Here is a 19896-nt window from a genome sequence, read left to right as displayed (position 1 = left end):
AGTGATGACCTTGTATTCTTTGGTGAATTAAAGCTAAGATACCAAGTGTACCCTCAGTAAAGCACTACTGGAATTTTGGAACCCATCAGAAGGCCTGATTCTGAGGTCCACATTCGAAATGGCTATAGAAATACTGCAGTGACTTCAGAAGAAGTAGATAAAAGTGATTTAAGACAGGAGAACATCTCTTCCTTTAAAAAGAACTTAAGAAATACAATCTAATTGGTTTATCGAAGAGAAGCCTGAGTAGTGCCCAAGATAACAGTGTAGAGGTGATCATCGATCCTGCACACAAATAGTTTACCAGGAAAGCTGGTGGACTTTGGGCACCATGCTTCATGTCTTTAAGGTGCAATTAGATATCAATCTAAAGTTATCCAGGTTCTCCACAGCTTCTAGATTCCTAAGGTCTGATCAGTCCTAACAAATTGAGGCATACTGAGCCAGAGTTGAACCAGAAAGGTAAATGGATTCTTAGGCTTGATTTCTTTAGAAATTTTCTAGATAAAACAGTTTGATCAGTTCTAATGAAGTCATCTAACAATATTTATTTACATGCTGAACTGGAAACATTTATGTACACGCCCGGCTGAAAGTAAACTACAAAAGAAATCCTCACCCTGTATTTCCAAGCCTTTGCTTAAGAAAGGCCAGTATTGTGAGAAATGGTATTACAGATAAGAGCTCTGTTTATGTAATTGAATTCTTAGGGAGACGCATCAATGGCACGTTTCTGCATTATATCTGTTTCTGCTATTCAGTGACTTTGAACGCTAAATCAGTCAGAACTGAAATTAAGGAAGTAGAAATTCTAAATAAAAAAAAAAATTAAAATTAAATACAAATTCTAACACCAGAAAAACATGAAGTAATGATCAGTTCTCATCTACTGGTAACCATTAGAATGGCACAAATGGGCACAAATTGAAATACAAGAAATTCCATTTAAACAGTAGAAAACACTTCTTTCTTTTATGGTGAGGGTGGTCAAGTACTTGAACGAGTTGCTCAGAGAAGTTATGGAGTCTCCTTCCTTGGAAATACTCAAAACCTGGCTGGACTCAGTCCTAAGCAGCCTGCTGTTGCTGAGCTTGTTTGAGCAGGGGGTTTGAACTGCACAGTCTCCGGAGACGCCTGCCAACCTCAGAGATTCTGTGAAGAACCTTTTTCTTCAATTTTAATAACAGCTTTGTACAAGAATTGACCTACTGCTTAAATATTTTAGGAGAACAACTTTAGCTATTCAGCTATTTAACATCTGCAGAATTTTGTTGTCACTGGAAGAGCAAAAGAGCAAAGAAATAGCTCCTCCCCCAATAAAGTAGCATTTTGTTTGATATAACAATACAGCAAAATAGGACAGACATTTCCTTTAATATTGGCACACTGACTTGCAGCCTTTTGGTTTCTTCTTTCTAGTGTTATTAGCTGATCATTTTTTGTAAATATTGGAAAATTGAATTGATTTTCATATGTAATAATTTGTTACTCAGCAACTGCATTTTCTGTCCATCTAAGAAATCCAAGATGCTAAGATTTATTACTTTAGTAAACTGATTTTTATAATATATGTAGTATTTATTTGGCAGTGTCTCCGTTTGAAATGTTCTGTGTGTGATTCTTGTAGTTAAATATTATGATAATACAATGTTAAATTAAAAATACAAATGGGAGTTCTTTGTTTTATTATTCATGCCCTTGACATATTTCTAATGGGCTCTTAAAATAAGTCATCTGTTACATTCTTTTGCTGTCTTTGCTAATGAAAAGATGAACTTTCTTTAGGTTCTAATTGATTTTTAAGCCAAGTTCCTAGCATCAGTGAGTCAGTACATTCCCTTTGTTTATAGCAGAGATTTACTGCCCATTAACTTTGATTCTGTTTCTCCTGAGTGGCTTTACATTCCCAGAAGATTAAATTCTTGTAAATATTGTTCTCTTTGCAGTGAGGAGCTGCGGAAAGAAGTGCGACAGCTGAAACGTGAACTGCTGGAAGCAAAGCAGAGAAAAGAAGAAAGAGCTGTAAAACCTAAAGAAAATGAAGGTAAGAGTGTATTATAGCAGGTGATGTGCAGATTTCCAGTTAACATTCCGGTGTTAAAGTTGTTTAGTATTTTTAACACAAAAATATGTGGACGAATGTGATCACTATATTGTTGGAATGTAGATTTTTTTTTTCAAAGAAGAGTGATTTTCCTTAAAACTGTAAAATGGTAATAATGAAAGGATCCTAGTATGCAAATAAGTTCTACAGGTAGCATTTTTTCTTTCACACATTCTTTAGATATGTATGTGCAGTTGGGCAAGTTGCTAGATTTGAAATACTCTCATTTTGATGTATTTTTTGGTTGGGACATACGTGCTCTGACTTGGAAAGCTTTCTTGACATTTTGACTTGCAAAGGTACTTAAATGCACATGCGAAGTTACTGAGTTAAGACTTTTACAGTTCTTCTGAATGATTCAAATAGAGTCAATGACTCAAGTTGAAAAACTCAGTTTCACATTTATTTCCACAAACCTTAGCAAAATAGGATCTTTAGATGCCCCCTTTTTAGTCAGACAAATTTTACATTTCATTTCTTACTAAATATGCTCAAGTTGCTAAGTCTGTAGTGGTAAGTAAGGTGCATATTTTGGTACAGGAAGATGTAACACCCTGTATTAGCTGAACTGAAAAAAATAGACAAGTTTTCAGGCACTCCAGAGTTGTTGGACATATTTCTGGAGTGGATCCTTGGTCCAATTTTCAACAATATAAAAAACATGGAAGAAAATGCAAATTCATTGCCAGAAAAAACTTACACATGATACACGGTTTAAAGACTGGTAGAAATTATAACATCATTTTTAGAAAAAAATGTGAATTCTCTTGAATAATGGGTGAGCTTGAACAGCGACCAGTTTGGCAAATGAAAATTGCAGTATCTGGGACTTGTGTATGAAAACTGGAACCATGTTTTACAAAGCAGTGGCTTTAAAAAGGTTCTAGGAATCATGCTCAGTCACTAAAAGAATGAAAACTCTCTCATCAGTAAGACAGTGAATGCAGTTGTTGGACATATAAAAAAAGAATTAAAAGTAGAAGTATAGAAATGAAAGAAGACCGTATGTACATATATGGATACATAAATCATACAGAGCAGTGCTATGCATGGCATCTGTAGTACCATTACTTAAACGTTATCTCTGTTTTGGTGCCAATTACTTCAGAGGAGATATTGCAGCGTGATTACAGGAAATCTACCTGCACAGTGACTGGCTAAAGTAATACTTGGATGATACTCATAGTTAATACTAAGGTGTTGTTGTGAAAGATACCTTTTATTCAAGGCCAGACATTAGGGGAAAAAAAGAGGAAAGTGAGTGCTATATGTCAGGTTTTTCACCTTCTGTGAAATGAATAACAGGTAGGAGATAAACCTGTTCAGAATCTGTAGGTAACCTAATGATCAAAATAACCTTGCTGTTGCTTTTTTGAGTATTGTCAGAGCTCAGGATGTGGTCTGTTCTAGTACCTGCTGAGAAAAGCATATGACAGGAAAGAGCCTATTCAACAAGTTCTTGGAGTACCTAGTTAAAAATTCTAAAAATAAGCACATGCCAAAACTTAAGACAAAATTAAAAAGATGCCAAATAAGGTGCAAATGGTGAAGGGCAAAATGATTAATGGAAATCATTGTTAAGTACAGTAACAGGAGAAGGATGAGCAAGAAAAGAGTTGTTCAAATGCTAAAGAAAGAGGAAACAAGCTTAAATGCCTATTTTACCCAAGTCTTTAGTATAATGGTTAACTTTGATCATACGGTTACACACAACCAGTGAGACAGAAGCAAGCATTTACGAACAGAATAAACAAACTTGAGGCTATTTAGATAAGTGCATTAAAATCACTTGAACTTGATGAAATTCACTGAAGCACATTAAGAATTGGATAGGGGAGTCCCAGAGATATTGACGCTAACAAAACAGTAACAAAATGCTGAGAGAGTAGTTATCAGTTGTCTGTAATCAAACTGGAAAGTGGGGTTCCCAGGAATCTCTTTATTAATGATCTGGGAAACAGGATGGAGTACCTTTACTAAATTTGCAGACTGCAGAAAATATATGGGGCAGGGAAAGGGAAGATGAAAGAAGAAAGAAAGAAAAAGTGCAAACTTATATGCTAAGGGTGGAGTTCCACAAGCAGTTGTCCAAGTGAAGAGCTGGGTGGCTCACTCCCTTCCCTTGCACTAGCCCTATTCCATGCTGGAGCGTTTGCTGATCTGATTCAGTTTGTTAACATGGAGAAAAATTGCTCATTTGATCTTTGCTGGAATAGTTTTGTACCAGGTTAGTGGATGGAATCAATTCACAGAGGTGAAAAGCCAAGTCAAAGTAAACAGAATATGTGCCTTGGAAAAAGGGTGATTCAAGGGCGAAAAGAGCTTAGCAAATTGGCTTATCCTGTCTTGTGCAACTTCTGCTTAGAAATTATCAGTTACGCAAACACAAGATGTTAGGTACCACTTATGCAGCTTAGAATCTAGGAAATACAATAAATAGCTAGCTGACTGCAAGTTGACAGTGCTATGCTTTTGAAAAAGACTAAAATGAATTATATTTAAAAAAAGGCACGTTGTAAGCAAGGCAGAGTCATTGTCTGTTCAACCTGAGCCGGGCTGCAGTCTGAATACTTTGCCCAGTTTTAGCCATTGCACTTGAAAAAAAGATGCGAGACACCTTAAGAGAGCGTACTGGAGAGCAACAAAGATGACTGATGATCTGGAAAGCATAATATTTGAAGTCTGTAAGAACGCGGGCTGTTTAGTTTGGAGAGGCGATGACTTTGTAAAGGGATATATTAATGCTCTTCAAGAATGTTAAAGGCTACCATGGAGAGGAATTATTCTATGTAATCCCTGTGGAGAGGACAGGAGATAATAGGCTTCAATTGCAGCTGAAGAGATTTAGCTTAGATGTTAGGGAAAACTTCCTGAAAATAAGTATAATAAAGTATTGGAAGAGATGATCTAGACCATTAGTGGAATTTTTTAAAAGCAGATGAGACAAATACTATTTAGGACTGGTTTAGAAACAGTTGATCCTGCCTTATGGCAGGGATGGGTTTAGGTGTGCTATTTTTCAAGTTTCTATGAAGCACAACCTATTTAGTAAGTCAAAAGAAAGGTAAGCTGGGACTTCTAAAGGAGGTCTTGATATGGGCGGAGAAACTGAGCATACTTTTAACAGTGATAGTAACTAGATGGAAAAATTACTGAAAAAGTATTACATTTACTACCACTGTTAGTCTTTAAATCAAACAATTAAAATAATGGCTTTGTAGGTCTGGTAAAATTATCCAGTAAGGTGTTACTCTCTTAGCTCTCTTCGTGTCAGTTTTTCAGGTTATCTAGTGAGTTATTTTACAGATGTCTCTGAAAAGAGAAAATCAATGTCCTAATGTTGTTCCCCTTATTGAAGAAGTTTTACACAAATAAATGTAACTCACGGTATGATCAAAGGAAATAAAAAATTTCTGCTGGTAGAGAATCTATCAGTGAACTTACTAGTCCAAATACCCTACCTGAAGAATAAATTTAAAAGACTTATTCAGCATACTTGGTATGGTTTGGAAGGAGCAAAAGTGACTCCTATACGTAGGTAGACTGAGTATGTAGTGCTTGAAGGTGATGACTGAAAGTCAGGTGGTAAATTCAGTGTATAACTAGAATATGGTCTGGATATAAAGGATCAAAACAGAATGAGGCAGACATTGAGGATTAAGTAATTTTCTAATCCGTTCTTAAAGGTTCAGTAGTCAGATTGTCTTCGTTATCAGGACAATAGCTCACTTGCTTTTGGCGAGTATTGCCAAAATTCAGACTAAGACCTGAGCTTTTTACTAAAGGAGAGATTAAAAAAGTGCGGGGTTATGGATGTCTTGTGCAGTATTTTACAGGTCGCATTGTGTATGTTATTTGTAGTGTTTATTTACAATCTTTAGTACGTAGCTTATTTAAAAGGGAAGTAGATTTATTTAGCAAATAAATTTACTGTCTAGATTTCTTTAGTAAGTAATTTTTCTGTCTTTACTAAATCAGGAGTAATAATAGCGTATTCTGTGCCTTGGGATGCTGTGTCAATGTTTTTGGCATACAGGAAAAATTAGGATTCTAGAAATACATTTTAGATTTTTCAAGGAAAAGGAAAGCTTTTTTTATTAAAAAAAAATAAATTTAATCAAAATATCAGCTAAACCAGAACCCACCTGGAATTATCAAACATTAACATTTAATGAGTAAATAGCATGCTTAAATTATTTTGAATACTAAAATAGTTTAAGTGATGAAACCATCTACATTGTTCCTGTTGGCTGCTTTTGTCCAGACTTCAGCTGATGTCAATAAGTACTAAAATTCTGGAAGCATCATTTGACACTTGTTAGATATCTTTTCCCGTAGTGCCATCTTTCTGATTAATTACTGTGATTTATATAAAGTTGGTTAGTACAAAGTTTTAAATTATCATTCTTGACTTTTGTATTCTACCCACTGCATTTCAAATGTCATCGTTTTCCAGATGTCAGTCACAAGCCTGTCAGCTTGTCTTTCGAACTGTACAAAACTTACAATCTGTATGGAAAGAAAAAGTATAGTTGCCTGATGAGGCAGTTTCTTGTAAAGGACCAAAGAGTTTGCAGAGCTTAAGATTGGCTGGAGAGAGTTAAAATTTCAATAGGAATATTAACTGAAAGGTACACCTACATTAGTGTTTTACCACAGATCAGATGTGCTCTTTTGGATGAAGTTACACTGGAAGCTACGGTTCCAGGAGCACACTAATGACCTCCCACTGGCAGTCCAAAACGGAACACCTCCAAAATACGTAGTGAGCATGTCAGGGCCTTGGCACAACTGTCTTATTCCTATTCCACAGTATCACTGGCTAATATATAAGTAGATAAGGCTTTTCTGTCTTTTGTGAATTTCAGCCTTATAACTAGAGGTGGTCCAAAGGTCCCCCACAAAAAACAGATCCAGATCTAATTGCCTGAATTTTAAGAATGTTTGAGCCTGTCTGCACTTACAGCGCACCTTTTATTTTCATCACGGTTCCAATAGAGCTAAAAGTAGTTTACTGAAGTTTCTCCTTTTCACTCTCACCAAATACTGATATTTTTCTCTAAAACATTATAGAACATTTTAGTTCTGATTAATCAACTTTGAAGAAGATGCAGATTAAAATTTAGGATATATGTTTGAACAATTAAGAAGCAGCCTGTGACTGCGAACCTATAATACTCCTGTCTTGTAGCAGTGTTGGAAGGACCTCTAAACTTACTTAATGTTATTAATTGTGAAAACACTTAGAAAGAGATGTGTTTGTAAGTTTTTGTCATACTGTCATGGTGTTGTATCTTAAACTTGGCTTTGGTCTCTGTAAAGTTATCTCACTACCTTGTATTTTATGGTTGGTACGTTACAGAAATGAAAATAGGCCTGAATAGTCATACTTGATCTTATGACTACTGGCAAAAAAAAGTGTTAGAAAACTATGAATTCATTAATCAAGAAGCAAAAGTAAATGTCACACTAAGTGCTAGATTCTAATACAGATCAGGGGGAAAAAGTAAACTATAAAAGAGAGTAGTACGTGGAGGGAGCAAAAGATGGGAGAATGTCACTGAAAATAAATCGATATATAAATTTTGACAAAGTATCATACTGCAAAAAAACCAGATACTGAACAATTGAATGGATTGTGGAAATGGATAAAACCAAAACTAACAAAAGATAAACTCATTTTTTAGGAATTATTTAAAAGTTAAATGTGTGTGATTCAGGTAGGAAGTGGGATGGAAGGTAGAATCTTAAGTATTTAAAGATGGTAAACAAGAAATTTAAAAGTATATCTTTATTGTGACACATTTATAACTGAATAACAGAAAAGAATTGAGACACTTTGATATAATAAACATTTATATTTGAATATAATAAAATCAAACTGTAAAAAAAACAAAGCGTTGTACCTGAGCAAGTAATTTTGATTGCCAAAAAGTTAAAAGCATTTATTACGTCTCACTTAGTTCACATAATCATTTTTAGTTTATTGATCATTCATTAATGCAATAGAATTGTCAACACGCAGGATAACTTGCAGAATATGTAACGGTTTACCTATTCCACATTAGTTTACATATGAGAAATTGCGTATAGATAAAAACAGACTACTATCAAGAAATAACTGTGTGTAGCAGGAGATTTTTCCATTGTTCTCTCCCTATCCTCTTGGGGGAGTGTGGGATGGAGAGTGAGTTGTGACATGCTTTATCGGGTATGTCTACACAGATGGTGCAGACACTTGCGCAGTGTCTGCTTATGCTCTGAGTTGGCTGGGATAGAAAAAATGCTGGTTCAGAGGCTATGTAACTGCATTAATATGACCCTGTGCTTGATTAATAAACACTGCATTTCAGCCAAGACTTGCAACCATAAGGGTAGAAATTCACTAAAGATAACAGAGCAGTGTGAGAGTAAGGCTTAGGTCATGCAGAACTTTTTGCAGAATCAGGACTGATTCTGCAGTGAGGCTACCGGCTAATTGATGGGTGGTGGCAAGACATCTATTTTACATCTACTGGCAGATCTTTATTAATATCGATATCACATTTAGTATCACGAGTTGAAATTATTCCTGTTAAATATTTGCCTACTTAAGCTTTTTTTCCAAATACAGAGCGTTAGAATAATTAGAGAGGATTGGGGGCGAACATTTTAAGTGTTTACATTGTTTAAAGAGGAGGAAAAAACCTAATTCCCTCCTTACAAGTTTGATTATAACCAGCCTTCCAATTTGTGGAAAAGATTGCTGACTATGCCAGACTGCTGTCAAGACCTTACTTTAAAAAAGATGTTTTTCTTTTATGTGACACTTGCTGTTGTGATGCCAGAAATTACATCAAACATTATAATTTAAGTGCTGAATTACTTCAGCGTTTTGAAGTACTTAATCAAATATTTGAAAAAGATACACTTTTCACAGTTTCAAAGTGTAAACCTGTAAATATGTTTCAGTGAAAGTTACTTTAGACAAATATCATCTGCCCAGTTTTTAACTACATGTTAGTTTTAAGTAGTTTTAAAGATTTATTTTAATTTTTCTTGTTAGAACAATTTTGAAACAGTCTGGTAATCTTTGGATGATGAAATTTAATTGCCACACATGAGAAAACAGAAAAGCCTCAAAATACTGTCTGAGCAGTGAGACCTAACAACTAATGTAGAAACTAACAACAAAATGTAAGAATGCTACCGAGGCATGAAGTATTTTCTACTTTATTTTTAATTGTGGTAAGGGAATCAAATGATTGAAGTGTTCAGAAAACCTTCAAAATGTATCAAGGATCCCAATTTAAGATTGTTAATTTAATTAATTGATATATTGATTAATAACTTAAGAATTATTTTATTATTAAATTTGGGTAACATCAATGGCACTTAAAGATGTGTTTAGGTCCTGCCTTACATAGAAAGATGCTTTCCTGAAGTCAGAGACTTTAAGAGAACTGTGCACCCTGGTGAAATCATGAAAATTACGAAATCCAAATGTTGATGGTTTGGGTACTACACAGCATAAATATGTATAAGGATGAAGATTTTGCAGTATAGTTGTTGTATTTTTATCAAAGTATGCGTCCTGAATCTGTCATCCCTGCAAAGTCTTCTGTTTTAATCCACTATTTCTATTTTTATTTTTTCCTCAATTAGTTGCTCATAAAATAATACCCAGCATCCCTAGTCGGTCTCTTTCTCTCTGTGGCTGGTAAAAAGAGTGTTTCTCTCTCTTGTCTCTATCTTTCTCTTTGCAAAAGAGGACAGAAGCTTAGTAATAAGCCAGCTTTGATTTTAGTGGTAATCCTAAGGATGTGTTCAAAATCGACTGACATTAGAAAATTAACCACATATTAGACTGAGACTTCTGTAAAGTGTGCCTGAAAGCTGTCAAAGTTCAGAAAACATTCACTAGAGATTTCCGTTATCGAATGTTAAAGTCTACGTTGTCTTACAAATCAGGGAACTCTGCTTGCTCAAACAATGTTCTGAGGCTATAGTAATTACTTCCAAGATTATATTGTTCAAGTTGACTATATGAACTAGTAAGCTTACTCTAGGAAAACTCTTGTAGTTTTCACTATAGCAAACTTCAAAATCTAGCAATCAGTGCAACCCTGGAAGCTCATACTATAAACAAACGTATTAGGATATTCATGGATAGTAAATATGTCCAGAATTCTTGCTTAACTTGTAAACCCTTCAGGTCAAACACTCTGGCTCTTCGGGATCTAATGCAGGCCAGGGCTGTGATAATAGTAACTGAATAATAGTTAAAGGTGTGAAGAAAACCAAAGTAATATTAGACTATACTAAGCATAAATATACTGCAAAGTATGTTATAAATTCTATTAAGCATAATAGATATATTACTTTGTATCATATTTTTGGTATATTAATCATTTTTATGGTACCTTACAGTAAATGAATGTTTTTGTTTTTCATAGGTAGTATTTAAAAATGTTGTAAAAAGTTTTCCTTTATTCGGGAAAACGTGTGTTATCTATCTCGGGTCTTAATTACAGAAATGCACTTTATGTTCTACATCTGTCACTTCTGACAGGAATTCCATTTGAATTCACAAAATATTAAGGGATATCAGAATTTTTTTGTAATTGGATTTTGCTTCCTAAATCCTATTTTCCAAAAAAATTGTTCTTTCTTTTTAAGATTTGAATCTTATTAACATTTTTAAAATCAATACTGCATATATCTGTAATTCCAGAGTAATGCAATATAAACTGAGTATCACTGAATATCAGAAAGTGTAACATACTGCACAGGTACAGTAAGTGTCATAGGCCTCTTCCTTTGATACACAAAAATGATTCAGCCATACTTTTTCAGTTCAAATAAGGAATTGTTCAGTGTTTTTCAGTTTTCCTTTTTTCCCTTTGGCATTAATTCTACCTATACCCTGCATTTCTTGATATATCTGACCAATAGATCTTTTATCATATCAAATGTGTCATCTGTGTTAGTAAAGATTGCAGCTGAGATACTGACAAATGTTAGTTGGTCTGCCTTGTTTAAAATGTATACAAACCCTAGAGCAAGAAATAAACAGGGATGGTCTTGTCCAGATTTCTTTGTGCACTCTCCTTGTTGTCTTACCTCGGTTATGCGTGAACTCACGATTATATATGCAGAGTGCCTCACAAGAGTTACAGAATTACTTTTGTGACGTTCAGCATAGCAGGAATGTTTTGTAACGAAAGATAGTTCGGTCTATTTTTTAAATTCTGCATGTACATCATTGAAGAAAAAGCATAAAGACAAATTTTATTTTTCTCTGTCCCAATACATATTCTTTCTTACCTTTTGAAGGTTGGTGTGTTTCTGCTAGTACTTTGAGCACATTAAACTGATCGTTATTCAAGCAAATGTTTTATGCTTAACTTCATTATCTCTTCCTATAAAAGAAGACAAAATCTCTTGATTTTATACAGGTTCTACCCCCTTTATTATGAGGACAGGCATTATTCCAAGGTTTATAAAAATTGATACAAATAACAAAATGATAAAATAACAGAATTAATACTGTGAAAAATTATATGCATACTGTAATAAGTTTGGCTCAAAAATACCGTTACCTTATCAGTGCCACTATTTATGTACATACTAAGCCCCACCTGTAATGCTAGCAGTTAAGTCCTATCATTAAGGCCAGTATGAACGTCAGCCTAAACAATGATCTTATTTTTCTCGTCTATCACAGTCAGTGGATCTAGAACTAAGATTTTGTGGTTTTCATAAAGCGAAGGAAAAGTTCAGTTGGAATTTTCAAAATACAGGGGGACTGATGCAACTTTTGCTGTGTGTTAGTTACACTGTTAAATTTATCAGGTGTTTTAGGAATTAAGCTTAAAATTCCTTTATCTGAAATTAAGTTTTATGTTCTGCTCCACTTCCTATTTAGAGTCCAATTTCAAATCGTCAAAAGACTGCCGTTCAGTTCAATACCCTTAGATCAAGTTCTCACGTCTTTGTTATACTTCTGCAATTTTGTAGTTAAACATTGATTCCAGTTGAACTCTTCCTAATTTAAGTGCGAGGAAAATAAACCCTTCTGTAATTTTTTAAATCAATCTCTTCCTTTCGAGTTTAAAGACTTGTGAATCTCCTCCTTAGTTCCAGACTATCATTGGAAATGATGTCTCAAACACAATGTTTTAGGTTATTCCAGATGTTTTATTTTGCATGGTATTTGTCTGGGTTTGATAAAATTATTTTAGGTCTACATGAACAAAGTATTTGCTACTTAATAAAGCTGAATGAGTTATTTATATTAAAAAGTAGATAGTACTTGTGGTTTTGAAATTACCTTACTGTGCAGGGTTTTCACAAGTTTTGAAATGTGTTAGAAACTGATTGACTTAGAGGCTTTTGAAAATCCCTCCTGTTATAGTTCTTGCTTTTAATGTGGCGTAATAGGTTGTAAGACCTCACAGAGAAATTATAAGCATGTCTTTAAGTCATTTTAATGAAAAGTGCAGAAATATGATGCGTATAAGTGCAAAACTGTTTTGGTTGACTCACTGTGAAGTTAGTTCAGGTGGGTCTGATTATCTTTCATTTGATTTATAAAAAGGCAGAGAGAGTAAAGTGCAGGATTAGAAAAACCCTGTCAGGAGACACCCAAGGAACAATAATCTTAAGAGAAAGCTTGAACTGAAATTCAAATTGTTTGTTTTGGCAGTAAGTGACAACTGAGTATGATAAAAATACACAAATACGCAACTTATGGGAATTTAACCTATTTGTATGAGAATTACACTTGAGCTGGACTAGACTGAACTAAAATCTTAGTCAAAGAAGTTGTGTTGACTAAGGATCACATCATTTTTAATTTTAGCATATGTGTATTGTTTCGATCACAGTCTTTAAATGTTTATGGGCAGATTGAGACTTGCATTTGCATAAGTTTTCAAGAACACTCAGGTCATTTTTGTCATTAAAAGTCACAGTTATACTCCTTATCATAAGGTAGTTGAGATTCTTTTCCAAGCCTCCCTTCAGGCAAGTATCGCCTGAAAAGTTGTTTTCCATAGGAAAGCCGGTGGTTTGGTAGCTCTTTGCTGTATTGCGTGTATTCTATTAAAATGTTTTCCCAGTTATTCTTTAAATACATGCATGTAATACATAAATTAGGATAATAAATGAGAGATTTTAGTTATAAAATTATATAAGCAATATATATTTGATATATAAGTACTACAAATTTATTTTCTGTTATTGTGACATGCTATGTTTATAAACTTTATAGAAAGCATTAAAAAAGGTGAGAGAAAATTTCCGATTCCAAGGTAAATTTTTCTCTGTATAGCTGTAAGCTGTCATCTGAAAAACCTGATTCAGAGTTTGATTTAAATTTATACTTCAAATGTATACTTTATACTGAAATCTACTGCACCAATTTCCCCGTAAATATTTACTTTTTCATCTTTTGGAATGGACATCTGGGGAGTTTTTTCTTGGACAGAAAGGTAGATTTATTTTTCTGTTCATTATCAGCAATAACAATCTTGTAAATATCTGTAAATATGTTTCACGTATACTAAACCAATATGTGAAATATCTTTAATGAGAGTAGCCATGGGCTAGTCCCGATATCCTTTGTTACTACAGAGTCCTTTCATGTTTGACAAGATGGAATGACAAATAGTTTATAGTATTAAAAAAAAAAAAAAAAGTTGGTACTAAATGATTGAGATTGCAACAAAGGTGTGGAGTATTGGTGACAGGTAGAAAACCAGATCTTCAAATACAAAATCTATTTGTCATTTAATACCCTATTATGTTAATGTTAATAATACTTCCCATAACCCTTTTAATGCTGGATCTGCTGGAGCAGTTTGACTGTTTTGTCTTACTTGTTCCTCTGGCTTCCTACTGCTCTTTACCACTCACTGGGGTCAGTGCTGTGTCATCCTATGTAAGGAACAGCCTCTCTCAACAAAGAGACAGAGGATGGAAACAATTATTATCTTTTTCTTCCATTTCTTTCTCTTCTGGCAGAGGCTTCCCTTAGAGGAGTAAGGCGTGCTCATAAGTATTCTTAGTTCCTTTACACAAAGGTCGTGAGTGCTAAAATCTGTCAATCTCAGCAAAGGGCTTGTCCAAATAACGCTGGAGGAATAATAAGTAACTAGTTTCACAGCAGGCGTGAAAGGAACGGCCCCCATTCTTCAGTCCTGATATGTTGGCAGATATGCCCATCTCCATACTGTTCCTGAGACACAGAGGTCTTCCAGATGTTATTTTGCCACTGAGGCACCCTTTCCAAGAATTCAGAAGAATCGACTCTTGTTGCCTGTAAGGACAACCATATTTACTAGAAAGAAAAGAAAATTCCCCAGAAAACTGAGACTAAACTTTCCAAGAACTTGGTATATGTTCTTGGAAATTCATCACTTGATCATGGGTGAAATCATGGGCTCTCCTAAGATGCTCAGGAAGAAATACTGTCTTCCCTCAAAAACCAGAAAGACAGAGAAACTGCCAGATGTGCAATAGTTTGAAATTCTTATGTTTTCCCTGTTATTTTCCCACCCATTATTTTTGGCAGATACTTCAGCTTGAGTGGGGGGAAAAAAGTCATGATCCAGGACTACGATCAAAAAGTAGTGGATCATTTGGACAAGAGTCAGCTTTTAAAAGCTCCCTTATTTTGCCTTTGAGTCTGCCAGCTATCTTTACCTTTTGGTAGATCTCACTTCTTCACTTTGTTCTGTGTAGATTTGAGGAAGTAAGTACAGCTCTGTCACATGCCCTCCTAATTTCTTGGCCCTAGCTGACAGTTCGTGCCATTCTATCCCTCCAAAGCTTAAGGCCTGTCTTTGAATTGTTTATTCCGTAGATCACTTCCTTTCTTTTGGCAGGAGGCAGCTGCTTTGATAGTCCTGTGACCCATAATTTGGTGGAAGGAACTGCTCAGTTACCATGGGAGAGTATTGTTTCTGTTGTCCTCCTTCCATATAGGATGGCTGTGATGGACAGTTTGCTCCTGGAATAGGAGTTCACATGGATGGCCTAGTAGCTCAGGATTACCTGTCGCCACAGGAGAAGAAACTAAATCAGTGTTCCAGAACCCAGAAACGTTGTGAAATGCCTGAAGAGTACTCTGCTCTGCCCTTTCAGAGTTGCTGTGTTCACGCAGTGATGGACATTGCCAGCATGATATTACTCCTCAACAAGTCAGATGGTCTGAAGTCCTCACTAGTCTGCAAAGAAGCAAGAATCTGTGTGAAACTTGAATCATCTGGTAGTAGTTTGCTTCTTATGCGCTCTGCATACCTCTGGAGATGGTTGGCCTCTCAGCTAAATCATAAATGGGAGATCTGTTCTAATATTTGCAAGGCTGTCTTCCAGGATCATGAATGCCATAAGGTAGACTTGTTCACCTCGAATGCCATCAAAAAAAAAGTTTTGGCTCCCACGCCAGTTCCCTGTTTAGAGGTCAGGATGACATGTGTTTACCTTTCCACACATCTCACTACCAAATCCCTTTGCAAGGGGGTTGGTCAGTGTAAAGTAAAAGAGGTGCTGATGGCTGTCATTTATCGCTGTCTGACAAGACAGTTCTGGTATCACCCTCTCTTTCTTATATAACCTAGGAAATTCTTTCTTCCTTCCTCATCCTGTCTCACTTGTAATCTAAATTAATATCACTGTTGTTTTTTTGTCTTTCCATGTTATTCAGAATTAACATGAGGAATTAATTTCTGTATTAGTTTTAGGAGATTCCAAAACAAACTACGCATCCAAGCCCGTTGTATATCTCAGCTAGGGAGATGCATATCTCAATTTTAATTTCCTTATAGTATTATTTCATAGCTAAATAATTACTTTATTCTTTTTGCTGTCTTTGCTAAGTTAAAGATGGAGAAAAATAGTAAATTCTGGATGTTATATATTGAGGAGAAAATTTAAAACACTAAATCCCAACTTTGTGCGTGTAAAGGAAAGATTTAATTACCAGAATAGCAAAATGATTTTCGAAGGATTTTAATAAGTTACGGTTTTGTGATCAACCACAATGACTCCAAATTAAGCAGCTGATCATTTTAAATACACCCTTTAATTCACAGAGCATTCATAAAGTATCTAGCATGATTTTAAATCATGCCATGCAGCTAAATGTTGACATAAGTTAAATGCCATAGCAGTAGTTAATTCCAGATAATGTCTCAAAACAAATTTCACAGATTCTCTGATGAAAGAATTAATGTTTTCCTTTTCACTGTGGCATTTCCAACAAGTATTTCCCTATAAAATAAATTCTTCAAATGTCTTCTAAAAAAACCACTTTGTACAAAAGCATGTGCCATCCATTTTCTTACCTAAATCATTAGGTTTTCAGTTATTAATGGTGCCTTATTAATTGGCTAGTGACAATTTATGCCACTTCTATAGCATACTTGATTTTGTATCACCTGAATATAAAGTGCTATAAAATGAAGCGTGCAAGTCTTGAAAGCATAGCCCACGTGACATTAATACACAGGTTTTGAAAAGGAAACAAGAGATTTCACTTTTCACTAGGAACAGTGCTCAACACTGGAGGCCGTACCAGCTCTGAGGCCTCAATAAGCCAATGTCTCAGTATGGCACTGGCTTTATGACTTAGTTGATAATAATTCATAATTGCTCCTTAGATCCTCTTCCACAGAGCTTCTGTTTAGACTGACTTCCTCATCTTGTTTTCTACTTTATTGCTCCAAAGTATAGTACTCTGTGCTCATCCTTGCTCAACCATCTGCACCAATTCAATTTCAAACTACTGCTCCAGTCCATAAAGATCTTTTGAATTCTAGTTTTCTTCTCCAGTCTCTTTGTATCCCTCAGTTCCTCTTGCTTTGATATTGCCTTCAAAGTTAATAGAGGTACATTATATTGTACTTTCCAAGTGATTCTTGAAAATACCAGTAATATTGGACCTGAGGCAGATTCCTGGGGATCCCCGCTTGTTTTTTTTTCTTCCTACTTTGACTGTGAACCTTTATTAACTGCTCTCTAAGTATGTTTTCCCAACCAGTTACGCATACACTCCACAGTAGTTTTAATCAACAGCATGTTCCTATAGCTTGCTTATGAGAAGGTCATGTGTGAGTGTGTCAGACGCCTAAAGTCAAGGGAGATGACATCTGCCACTTCGTGTGTGTGGGAATTATGCTGTTATAGAAGATACAGCTATGATAAGACAAATTTTGCTATCGCAAATGGATGTGTGTTCACCACATGAAGCTGAATATGAAAGAAAAAAGAATCAATTATCATGGGCACAAGCAAGGAGCCCTTTCTCAGCAGAATCCGGAAGATATTTTCACATAACTCTATATTCACACAGCAGGCATTTTTTTACTTCACGAAATCTTCTCAAAATATTGCACTGAGTAATCTTTGTGTATGCACAAAAAGCAGATGCGAACAAAGATGCTTCTTCTCTGAAAGTAAACTTTTGTAAACAGCACCGTTCCCATGCTGTAGTAATGTAATAATTTTCAAAGGCAACACAGGGTAAAGGAAACATTTCTTTAAAATCAACTGTAATTAATATCATTTCATAGAGGCAAACTAATTTGCCTGTTCCAAGAAAGATCAGAAATTAAGGTAAATTTGTTAAAAGCATTTCAGTAGTTCTCAATTTGGATATTAACATCAGAGTTTTTATTTCCATTTCCCTGCTTTCTCTAGCGCTATAGTAAAATAAAATTGACACACAAATTTTTGGATTTGCTGACTTTTTTTTTTTGAAAGCAAATCTTTCTACTTGCTGAGAAAGCAGTACATCTGAAAGATTTTGAGGAAGTGTTTTGCCTGGTATTTCAGGAGTCACACACAATCTTCAAAATGATATTAAAGCATGAAACCCAATTTGATTTGTTTAACAAAATGTGTTTCCTTATTCAGAGGAGGAACCTCCTCCAAACAGTATTCTTGAAGAATATCTTCAAGAGAAGAGAAAATATGAAGACAAGCGGAAACAGCAGCCAAAGAAAGGGGTGTCTCGTGAAGATCAGGTAAGAGTTTGACAAACTAAGGAGGAAAGAAAAAAAAACAGAGAAAGTTCTGAAAAGTTTTATTATTTCTTCAATTGTATAAAAATAAAATTTTAAAATCCCATATGTTTCATTTCATAAAAAAAGAAGAATCTTGTTATTTCTTATATAAAGGGGTGAGGGGAGGGAAATGCATGCTTTTTGATCCGCTATTTGGATTACTCAGGTACACAAGTAAGTGATGTTTCTATGCTCTAAGTTTTCTGACCAAAATCTATGAATTTTTATATATGAAAGTGCCATCAGTTTAGTCACTAAAACCAAAAAGGAAAAGCTACCCATGCAGAGCTATCCTGGATTACATTTACCAGAGTTTGCGTTTCTATACAGTGCTTTCCTTGGCTCTGCAGCTTTCCGTAAGATAGCATTGGGACAGAAGTTTGCATGCTTGCTGAAAAAGCTGTTTATTTTACATTTCAACTTATATTTTAAAGAGATTAAATTCGTCCCTATCTTTAGGTGTTACGGAATCAACAAAAAATAGCTTTTAACTGCACTGTAGAAAAACTTTTAAAATATAATTAAATTTATATCACAAAGTCAGTTTGGATGTGTGTAGACTTTAGTGTGCAAATATAAGCAATGGTAAGTTTGACATAAATATTTGTTCCTCTAAAATACCGACTTCTTAAATATATGAAACTGCCTGTGAAGTGGAAAATAGCATTAATCTAAAATCTGATGCACCTGTTTATAAGAGCATGTCAGTTCAGCAGTGATGTTCATGTTCAATTGCTGAAGCTGAAAGAGTTTGGAAACGTGAGGCTTAATAACTTCAAAGACCGGGTCAGCAAACATGTAGCAAGCTGATTTAGCTCTAAACTAGGAAGTTTTTGGAAACTCTGTAAATTCAAAAACCCATTAACTTTGAATCAAAGGGTGCTAAACCTCTGTTGGCAAATTGGATCGAGTGACTTAAAACTGCTTATTTACAGCAGCCCTGTCCTAGGCATCACAGGCAAATAGGATGACATGATAGGAATATATTTTTAGTAGATGTTAATTTTATTTATGTAACCCCGCTAGGAACTATTCAACAATAATTAACCTTGTTCTTTGTAATCCATTTCACTTGTGATGGGCCCCTTTTAGCCTCACATCTCTCCTACCTGGTCCTACAACACAGTACTATTTTCCTCCCTCTGTACAAGAGTTAGAGGGGAGGGGAGGTACGTGTCTCCTTAGAATTCCAGACGTTGGAAGTCCTTATAATATTACCAGCATAAATTTATAAATAAATGTGATCTTCATGATGGCATTTGATCACCCACTGTACAAACACCTACTGAAATATTCCAAAGTTATTTCTATAGTCAGGTCTATGTACAGTAGTGTGGTGCCTGGCAAAAATAGACTAGACACATGGAATGTGGCTTTGGGTAGTCAGAATTTTGTGTAAAAGGGGTTAATTTGTTCTCAGCTGATGGCCTAGGCAAAGACTGCCATCTCAGGTGTTGGAAGTATGGGATTTGTTTGCAATAGCATGGGAAGCTATAGAGATTGTAGGATATGCGGGTTCAAATATTCTTGAATTTTTCCTCTCCCTCATCTTAAACAGAAGGTTAAACAGGAAATAAAAAGAATAAATGCAAAAAAACTCCAGAACCCACTATTGGCAGTGCTAAAATATGTTTTTGAAAGAATTCAAAAGCCAGGAAACTCCTAAAGTTAAGATTGCTCCCAGAAGGAAATTTGACTCCAGTGAACACTTCTGGTATTTCCTATTTCTGTTTTCTATTCTTG

The 19896-nt window shown here is 35.1% G+C and overlaps 1 protein-coding gene across 2 annotated transcripts in view; it reads left to right on the top strand.

Annotated features, from left to right (window-relative positions):
- The window catches only part of LOC138064026 (spliceosome-associated protein CWC27 homolog), a 113915-nt gene that overhangs the window by 74117 nt on the left and 19902 nt on the right, over positions 1–19896 (top strand). For both annotated transcript variants that reach the window (XM_068924578.1, XM_068924579.1), the window contains exons 11-12: positions 1947–2044; positions 18005–18114. In XM_068924578.1, the coding sequence (XP_068780679.1) occupies positions 1947–2044; positions 18005–18114 (208 nt within the window). The remainder of the gene's footprint in view (positions 1–1946; positions 2045–18004; positions 18115–19896) is intronic.

This window comes from Struthio camelus, chromosome W (assembly GCF_040807025.1).
Source record: "Struthio camelus isolate bStrCam1 chromosome W, bStrCam1.hap1, whole genome shotgun sequence".
In the NCBI taxonomy this organism is placed as follows: Eukaryota; Metazoa; Chordata; class Aves; order Struthioniformes; family Struthionidae; genus Struthio; species Struthio camelus.
This window is presented reverse-complemented; position numbering and strand designations above follow the sequence as displayed.